Genomic DNA, 10,078 nt, shown 5'->3' with positions numbered 1-10,078 from the left:
AGATAATAACTTGATACAGACGATCTTAAAAACAATTCAAGTTTTCGCGACTGTAGAGTGAAATGAAAAAACAGAAATTGTGTTATTGTTCATTTATCTTAAAATAATGTATTTTATTCATTATGCATACATTTCTCCTGATTTAAATAATGTTGGTTTCTTAAGTCCAATTAAGTTAAAGAAGAAGAGAAAGTACATGGTGAGTCTTTGTATAAAGATCGTCCTATCTTATTACAAAAGTTAATAAACCCATATTTTTATCAATTTTGAAAAAACTAAACAAAAGAAGAAGCAGAGGCGCTTTCACTGCACAGTTTTTGGATCAGTTTCAGTGAAAATAATCATCCCAGCCGGCTATGTATTTACTTTCAACTTAATAGCAAGTTATTTCTGTCTGAGCACTTGAGATGTAGTGGGAAAAATTAGAAAGAAAACAAACCATCATGTCCGAAAGACCCTTGAATCCTGTTTACTCCTCAGGGAATGTTTACAGGGAATGCAGCCCTTTATCTCCTTGCCCCTTGACACGGGTGAAACGTTGAATCTGCTTTAACTGGAGCGAAACTCACATGTTGTCCATCCTCTTCCCTACTGGATTGGATTTTAAAAAGTACAAAAGTTTCAAATGACTGTAAATTAGTACGACTAATATGATCCAGATCCAACAGTCATGTCACTGATACAAATAAAGAATTGAGATCAGAGGCATTGCTTGGTTGCATGAATCACAGTGAAGAGTGAGCAAAATGACCAAAAGAGTAAAGAGATGAGTGTTGACTCAGTAACAGGAAGTGGAGGTGATAGAGATGAGGCTACATGTCCAAAGGCAACATAGCAGAGGCTCAGACAGACTGGATGTGACCCAAAGATGGAAGACTTCATGGAAACTCTTTTTATCAGATTAAACGTCTCTACTCTGACTCAAGTGATCTCCTCCAACTAAAAATGTTGGTCAAATGTAAAACTGTTTATTGACGGTAAGTCCTCTTTACAGATAAAAACAGTAACAATCCTCCTATTTTTCTATCTTAACCGTTCTATCTTTCTTATCAGTGATTTAAAGTGTTCATGTGACTGTATACCATAGACTGCTGTATACACGTTAGTAGTTCCATGAGCTCGGGCGCTCCCTTGTGGTCAGTTTTGGTCACCTCATGAGACAAACAGCTAAAAGCAAAATGCAATAATATTTCCTTTACACTTTCTTGTTTTTCCTTTCATAGCATCCCAAAATCCTGTTTCCTTAACATTCAGAACAAACAACTTTCATTGTCATGGCAACATAATAATAGGTATTTTTTATGAAGTGAAATCAGTGATCATTAATTCAATTATGTATAGGCTACGTGTGATGTACTGTTACATTTGACCGGATGTAAACCAATACAAATAACCATCCACACGCACTGGTAGACTTTATATGGCATAAATGCATGTTGTATCATGAGAACTCTTTATTTAGCAAACTATGTGACTTGTCCGTGGGAAAACGAGTGAGACTTTTGTAGAAATGTTGTGTTAAATATAGTAAGTCCAACTACCCGCCCGTTAGACATTCCTACCTTGTTATAATATTCCACTGTGCCATCTAGTGGTGGAACGGTAGACTGCAGGCAGAGTTCACAGCAGTCAGGGGTGCTGTGTTCAATTCAATGGTGGAGGTAGTTAACACATATTTTACTTAAGTACACGTACAAAGATAACAAGTACTCCAATAGAAGATAAAATCGTGTGTGGTCCCTGTGACAGTCTTATTATAACATTAAGTAAAAGTAGAAGTACCAGGGTGTATGGATGCTCTGTAACAATTAAAGTCCTGCATTCAAAGTATACAAATATAATTAAAGTACCCAAAGCAAATGTACTAATTCTGCAGATTGATCCATTCCAGTTTAATATATGTTTTAATGAGTTTTAATGACTTTGCATACATAATTATACATAATTTACTCCAGGTGGAACTAAAGTCTGATTTAAGAGTTGTTTATATTTCACATCATTACTCCACATCTGTAAATAAATGTAGTCGAATAAAAGTGCATGATTTACCTCTGAATTGTATAGTCAAGTAGAAGTACAAAGTAGCAAAGTACATGAATGCAGTACAGGGCAACTTATTAGAAAGGGGTAGTGCTAATTTGCAAAATATTGCATGAGTTTACAGTCATACACCACTGACAGTTACTGAATAGTATTTCTTTAAAACTTTTGTCTGTATTCTTTGTAAGAATAAATGTTGATAATTCTTGGTTTCTTCATTGGTTGACTGGTTTATTAATTAATGCATGATGCTTGCTTCAGGCAGTATTAAAAGAGGCTAAAAAAAGGATTTAGTGGGGTGGCTGAGTAACAAATCTCTTGCAGTTAATGGTGCACGAAGAATATGCCGCACAATGATGTTACAAGTCTAATTTGCTTGTTTATGTTAATAGGGACTAAGCATTGCTGCTATTTATCTAACATGTACCAATGTTTAAAGACATTAAGCATCACAAATAATTGCCAATATTCCAAGTCTGCTAAAGTAAGACACTGCAACACTTATGGATACCTCCTCATAGGAAACTTAAATCAGTGGAGACTGGTTTAATTTCTGCTAATGATAGACCTCTAGAAAAGCAGCTGAGCGAGTCAGAGCGACTGAGTGCCTCACATCAGGTTCAAATTAGTGGTCAGTACCCGCCCTACGCTCCATCAGTTTACCGCTGTTTACTAATAGGTGGGTAATAATTACATACTTCACTTGAGTTGTTTCCATCTGCTCTGAGATCTAGGAAAATATAGTCCCTATTTATTACTTGCTGTCAGAATCAGTTGCATTTTATCTTAGATCTCCCGCAACAACTGTTATTGAAAAATAACCTATAATAAGTAAATGTTCAAATTCCTACGTATGAAGATTCTTTTTCGTTTTAGTCTTAGAAGTCCTAGGTTGTAAGAAAAACCTGGGCACCATGGTTTTGTTTATATCAGTGTCTTGCTGTAATTCAAGCTACTTTCATGCAGAAAACAGATGTTCCTTCAGAGAGCTGCTGGTTTAAACCTTAACAGCTCTGATGTGGATCTGAGAGGATCTAAAGTTGGAGTTTCACAAAACAAATATCGTTTTTTTTTTTTTTTAAGGCTTTGCTGTTTATTCATTTTTTCCTACAACAGCAAATTACAGAAGCAGTATTGAAAATAAAAGTCTTATTTTCTTGTTCTTGTAAAAAACCGAACAAAAATCTGCACAAAATTTGAATGACAGTACAAAACGAAGCGCTAATATGCCATGTAAATGGAGGGAGGGACATTAATGTTGGGAAATCTTTTATGCCTTTTTCAATAATGAAAACATCATAATATTTTTTACATTTCAGAATTATATCACATAATCTGAAACTATATATATAGATTTATAAAAAAGAGGAAAGAAATGAACACATGTTTTTTGTGTTTTTGACTTTCTTCTGGGTTTTTTTTGCAAAGAAATGCTATAAACACATAAACCTCTTAAATATATTTATCAGTGCAACATTGTTTGTTTTGAGTCCACGCTACAGTATCCGTTTTCTCTAGTTTAGCAGACGTCGCTGGAGCTACAGTCCTCCGTGTAGCTGCGAGCGCAGACAAAAGGTGTCGAGAGGAGTGGAGGTCAAATCTGAAATGAACAAGTTGAGAATGTGTTCATCACTGCACGACATACAAAGCACACGGATGTGAAAGAGGTCACCCTTCTCAGGATTTTTGATTGTTTTATTGTGGTGTGGAAAAACCACAGAGTTCCGGTCCATGGGCCATTCTGTCCTGAAATTGTCAATCTCACAGGGAGTTCCCCTTGTAGCGTCTTGTGGTGGGATTGTCCCCTCCATCCATCCATCCATCAGCAAACAAGAGAGATTCAAAAGAGTTCACATTGAGGTGACAGCTGCACTTCTTTTAAGCTTAAAAAGAGATTAAAAAAAGAGCGTCACACATTGCTTTTCTCTACAAGCGTCCCCCCTCTTGATTTCTTCTCGGGGGGCTTTGACCGAGCAAGTTTGTGAGTGATGACCATTATTGACCTGTGATCTTTTTGTCTGTGAATGAAAACCCCCGGTGAGAAAGAAGGGGGCGACCATCCTTTGGTAAAGCCACACACAGGGAGCCAGGTGACTTGATTCAGGTGACGCCACTCGATCCCCCCGCTGTACCAGTGTCCCGTCCTAATGACATCAGCTCTGACATCACAACGTTATGGCTGCTACACGTGAAACACGTACAAATTCTTTGCGGACCGAGAAAGGCCTTAAGCTACAATACAGCATGTGAACAATACAAACTGGGTTTATCTTCAGACAAATGTGTCTGGCTAAAGGAATGATAGCACCATTCTTCAGTTAGTGTGTTTACCCCTCTTTTAATAGGCTCCTATCGCAGGGGGGGGGGGAAATCAATAACAAAGTGCATTCCAGCTGCATTGTCCAGAGAGCACTTCATCAGTGAACAATCCACAGTGACAATAGGAGGTGAGAAGCTAGTCTGAGCTAAAGCAAAGTAATGACGATTTTTTTTGGTATGCTGGCAGATATTTATATTTCACCACCTCCTTTGCCGTTTTCATGAATGTGTTATAAGTTATTAAAATGTTCTGGGGATCAATCAAATTTGAAGCGGAGATCTGATGAAGATATGTTGTTTTTTGTTGTTGTTACCTTTTGATTAATTCATCCTGTGGTGGTTTTGGTGAAGTGGGTGTTTTCGTGACAGATGGCTTGAATGCACATTGAAATCACTGTAATATCACTCAAATATTACTCATCTGGGCAAAGTAATCTAAAATAGAAAACCATAACACTGCATCTTCCACAAAAAACAGTCAGAAGATTGTATTTACACACACACACACAAACACACACACACACACACACACACACACACACACACACACACACACACACACACACACACACACACACACACACACACACACACACACACACACACGCACACACGCACACACACACAAACCCATTAAAAAAGGGATACTGCAGCTTTTTTCCTTTTTACTTTCTTTAAAAAGGGCAATAAAATATATTAAAACATATTTACAGTGTGTGGTTTTTTGGACAGAAAACAACAAAAAATAAAACAAAGCGCTGTGACTGATTTCCTGTTTGCCAGGTATTAAAGATAATGTACCCCTGTTTCCTGTCATCATAACTTTTGCCAACTACAGTAAAAAATACCCCGCCCACATCAACAGAGGAGGCCAACCGAAATGTACTAAAGGCACTGTCAGAACCATACATTGCCATGAATGGGACCCTCACTTTAGAGTGACAGAGGTCAAAGGGGAGAGAGTACATGTTTCAGGGTCAAGGGTTATGGGCCCACCCTGTATGCTCATCATTGGGCAAATCTACAGTTTTGCCGGATATGGTTCATTTATACATCTCTTTCCGAACTTGAAAATAAACAGCCTTCATGAACTGATAATAAAAAAAAGACATTTCTTTCCCAGAAAACGATAAATACTTTAAACATTATTAATAAATTGGTCTCAACACCAGCATCCGATTGTAAAAATGAATGAAAATCAAAATAGAAAATTAAAATATCATCTAAATCATCTGTACATATTTTTTTCTGTATGTTTATTTGTACACAGTGTCCCCTACTGGTAGGTTCTTTTTACTGCAGCTCCTGAGAAAAGCGTGGATCAGTCCAAACCTCCCATTGGTTCCTGAACCTGTCCCTCATCCAGAGTGTTGAGGGTGTTGGCAGTCCTTTGAGCCTGCCTTCACGTGGAGATACGAGAGGATAAGCCTACAGCCAGTCTTGTGCACGCTCTGCACGTGATACAGTCACATGATGCACTCAGTCCCTCCTCATGCCTCCGAGTATGAGCTCTGTACATTGAGTTTGTCTTTCTTTAGCTTAACGCCGTCCACTAGCTCAAAGTTATAGTTCTCCAGGGCTGATAAGTTCCTGTCCGACATGCCTCCATGCGAGCAGGCGCAGTACAGCACCACGCCGCAGATGGCCCCCAGAAAGACCCCCAGAGCGGACATGGCGATGATGGTAATGAGGATGGGGTCGAGCGTCTTCAGCATGTTGCCTGCTCCGCTGATCTGGTTGGTCTCCACAAAGTCTGGGTACTCAGTGATGTCTTCAACTGGAGGGGAGAGAGAGACGTAGAAAAGGAGAGTGAGATGTGATATCAACTTTGAAATTTGGGCAAATAGTTCTCAAAAAGGGAAACGGCTAATAAACCCTCCATGTGTGAAATGACTTACGGATTTCATTGAGGCGGTCCTCTGGCAGCATCGGCTCGGTGGGTACGTCAGGATCTGTTCAAACAGAAATTCTAATGAAATCCAATTTCAAAGAAAACTGTGTGAAATTGCAGATCAAGCGCTGAATGCAGGCATTGAAGCTATGAAAACTGAAAGCCTTACCTTTGCAGTCCGCCATGCTGAGTCCATCGAGAACTTTAATGTCATCAACAGCAATGTCCCCCCAGCTCTTTCTCTCCACCAGACTTTCCAGCACCACCTTGAAAAAAAGAACTTTTTGAGCAACTTCTTTTGGATACCACAATGGAATTGTTTAATACTTCAATCATTTCATGGACTAATCATTTACCTGATAGGGTTTGTTGGTTCGTGGCACGAGGACACGACCTTCTCTCCAGCGGTTTCCTTGGTGACCACTGACCGTCCACAGCAGGATATCAGCCGCTCCGTCAACGGTCTGTTTGCGCTGTTTTATATGCAGTGTGCCAATGTGTGGCCCAAACATGTGATACCAAAAGGACACGCACAGGTCTGAGTCCGGGGAGCTGACCACGGGGCTGACCAACCGAGCCACCTCCGTCTCCTGGGGGCTCGTCGCCAAGGTGTAGATGAAGTTCCCCGATCCACCTGTTGGAAAAATGTGCTTGTATCAGTGACAGATAAAAAAACTTTGCGGATGAAAAGAAACGAGAGGAGGTTGGATAAATTAAGTGGAACCCTTACCTGTGTGGTCCATGTTAGGTCCGGTATTTAAGGTGGGGGTGCCGCTGGACTGGATCTGCCACCTGGAGCCAGTGTCCTCTGATGTCCAGCTGCAAAAGGACGGGTCGTTGGCCCAGCCGAAGTCACAGGCAAACCACAGAAAAGCTGCAAATGTGAGAAAAAAAAGTCAAGATCGTGTGACAGGAGATCGTATTTCATCATCTTCCTTATTACAAAAGGAGAAATTTCCAGGAGCTTTGGGCTTTCAACCAACAATGACCTGGGGGCCTGTCATGATGTGACTGCAGGCTACACTTTGGAGCCTCATTCATTCGTTCTGATCAATACAAAGCACTAGAGGGCAGCAAAGAACTGTGGGACGTTCGCTCGGAGTCCCATTGCTGGGGGAGATAAAGACAGCTAACTCAGGAGGGAGAGCCAGACAGGGACAGTTATGGCTCAAAAAGAGGAGCTGACAGCCCAGACCTCATGTAGACCTTATGTCTTGGCTACAGTAATGACTTCTTTAATGAAAGTAACAGGGCATATAAAGAGGTATATAGGGACACTTAGAAGAGGCAGAGACAGGGGAAGAGGAAGATGGGGTCTGGACAAGGTGTCCAGTTGAGAAAGCATTCATAGCGACCCGCAGAGAGCTCAAGATTTTAATGAGAGCAGAGACTTGAGGTTTGAAGACAGCTATGGTAACAGAGCCGAGGCCCCATTCCAACAATGCAATCCCCCATGGATGGACACACACCGCGCTGAAGGAGCCTCAGTGGAGGCAAAAAATGTGTAGGAGTGCAGGCTTTATTGTTTTTTTTCTCAAATTCGATAAAGAAAGACTTCCAAGGAACGCGAGGGAGCGAGATGTTTGGGACGTTTGCCAGGATGTCAGACTCCAGCATGAGATGCTTTTAGAGATACAGTTAATGAGCCAATATTCCCTTTAATAATGGGAATGTTTTAACTAGCTTCTACAGGCAACGGCTCTATTTGCCCATTAAACTCTAAGGATGGAATTCCCATGTGGAACCACATTCGAGACGCCAAGCCCCTTTTTTTTCGTCGAGACAACCCATTCCCAATTAAATGTCTTTGGCCTTTCTTTTTCCATTCTTGGGAGGCTTTTACTAAGGCTACCAACAAGCTGTGGATAAGATGAGCAGCCATATGACTCACTTGGCCATTTGATGAATAGAAAAAGAGCCTTTTTTTCGCCGAATGCCATCAGAAAGTAGATCCTTGGAGATTAGAGTGCATGGCACGCACACACCCAAACAAACACACACAGATAGGCAGAACTGATTACCATGCGTGGTCTTCAAATACAAAGTCAGGCGGATGAGTGTTTATCCACAGAAATGTAGTTCTGTTTGTACACACACAAATGTGGATACACACACCTGCACCTTAGCTCTCATCTATCATAGCTGGTGGCCCAGCAGACTGCAGACAGACCACAGAGCCAGCTGAGGTGGGGGTGGGTGGAGCCTATGGCCCATTAGCCAAGGTCAGTCTGGGGCACAGCCTCTCAGCTGGCTGCTGTCTCATCAACCTGCTATAGGAAACAGCACTATGTGTGTGTGTGTGTGTGTGTGTGCGTCTGCATGTGACCCCAAAGCAAACACTATTTCCTGTGTGTGTGTGTGTGTGTGTGTGTGTGTGTGTGTGTGTGTGTGTGTGTGTGTGTGTGTGTGTGTGTGTGTGTATGTGTGTGTGTGTGTGTGTGTGTGTGTGTGTGTGTGTGTGTGTGTGTGTTGAGTGTGTGGCAGAGTCGGCCCAGTGATTAGTGATTATGCTGAGGAGGCAGCAACAGAGCACCAGTGCTAATCATCAGCTAGCCCTGCATCACACAACCTCGCTCACCATGTCAGCAGGAGCCTCTCAGGGCCATATCATCAGCTTTAATAACAGACACACATCAGAGAGGCCGCCTCAAGCTGGCAATCATTAGCTAAGGTACGCTTTTTGATAAATCCATGGAAATTAATTCAGAAAAACCTTCAACATTCTCATCATGTAATGTTTGATGCATCAGGTTCAGCATTTAGAAAGAGGTGGAATCATTGAAGGGAAAGAGAATAATTGGTCACACTATCTATGACGCACATGTCTATAATGCTAGATAAACATACTTAAAATGCGTTATGATCTGCCAATTATATTGTAATGACATTTAAGGTCAAGTATCCAAAATATATTTCCGGATCATAGATTATTATAATTCCAATCACTTTCAAACCATTATTATCTTCTTACATTGCATGGTAATGTGATTCCTAGTTACACTATGTGGTCATTGTTTGCTTTAATTCAAATGAAAAAACTAAATGAATGACCAGCAATTTCCCCTAATTAACATTAGAACGCCTTATCAAATTGTATTTGATGTGTTATTATTATTCTAATAAAGCATTACTACTACCGCTAATAACTAAATTAACAAATGCTATAAGTAGATTATTACAAATTGTTAGTACGTTTATCATGCTTTTAAGACATAGGCGGAGTATATATGTAATAAATATGTTTTTGCTCACCTGGGATGGTATCCACTTCAGCAGTAGTGGTCTCTGGAATTATGGTACCCGCTGTAACACAAAACATTAGCATGATTAGCCCAGCCTGGCAAGAGTTACGTTGTTTGCAAATAACTTCATTCATGCATCAAATGTCTCCTTGCTAGTTAAAAATAGCTCTCTAACACATGCCCTGTCTTTCTCTTCAGTCTGCTAAGTCCCTGCCTCATATATCTAACATCACGCATTATATAATACTTGTAACACGTGACCGAGACGGTGCCATGCTCATCATTGGAGACTGCTGGTTAATGGGGAGTGCAGGCAGCAGGCTCAGAGAGTTACTGGGTTAGTGGGAAATGAGGCCAAGAGGAGTGAGCTGAAAAGAAGGAGCCGGTGGACAAGGCAGGTGAGAGATGAAAGGATAGAGAGAAACAGAGCCGGCTGTTTAGAAGCAGCTGTGTGTGGTGCATTTGGCAATCTTTGGCGCAAGTGCGACAATCCTCCAATGTGAGTTTTCTGAGGTAAGAGGGGATAAACTGAGGGATGATGCAGGTGCAGATAATTAGAGGTGTGTAAACAGCATCATGTACGTGG

The 10,078-nt window shown here is 40.9% G+C and overlaps 1 protein-coding gene across 3 annotated transcripts in view; it reads right to left on the bottom strand.

Annotated features, from left to right (window-relative positions):
* Positions 1 to 5,010: 5,010 nt before the first annotated feature.
* The window catches only part of nrp1a (neuropilin 1a), a 185,233-nt gene continuing 180,165 nt past the window's right edge, over positions 5,011 to 10,078 (bottom strand). For all 3 annotated transcript variants that reach the window (XM_079662070.1, XM_079662069.1, XM_079662071.1), the window contains 6 exons: positions 9,503 to 9,553; positions 6,981 to 7,124; positions 6,607 to 6,884; positions 6,420 to 6,516; positions 6,258 to 6,311; positions 5,011 to 6,136 (listed from right to left, as the gene is read on the bottom strand). In XM_079662070.1, the coding sequence (XP_079518196.1) occupies positions 5,850 to 6,136; positions 6,258 to 6,311; positions 6,420 to 6,516; positions 6,607 to 6,884; positions 6,981 to 7,124; positions 9,503 to 9,553 (911 nt within the window). In that variant the 3' untranslated portion in view covers positions 5,011 to 5,849. The remainder of the gene's footprint in view (positions 6,137 to 6,257; positions 6,312 to 6,419; positions 6,517 to 6,606; positions 6,885 to 6,980; positions 7,125 to 9,502; positions 9,554 to 10,078) is intronic.

The sequence above is a fragment of the Notothenia rossii genome (genome assembly GCF_949606895.1).
Source record: "Notothenia rossii genome assembly, chromosome: 12".
Classification (NCBI taxonomy): Eukaryota; Metazoa; Chordata; class Actinopteri; order Perciformes; family Nototheniidae; genus Notothenia; species Notothenia rossii.
Note: the sequence above shows the minus strand (reverse complement) of the source record. Positions and strands in the feature narration are given on the sequence as shown.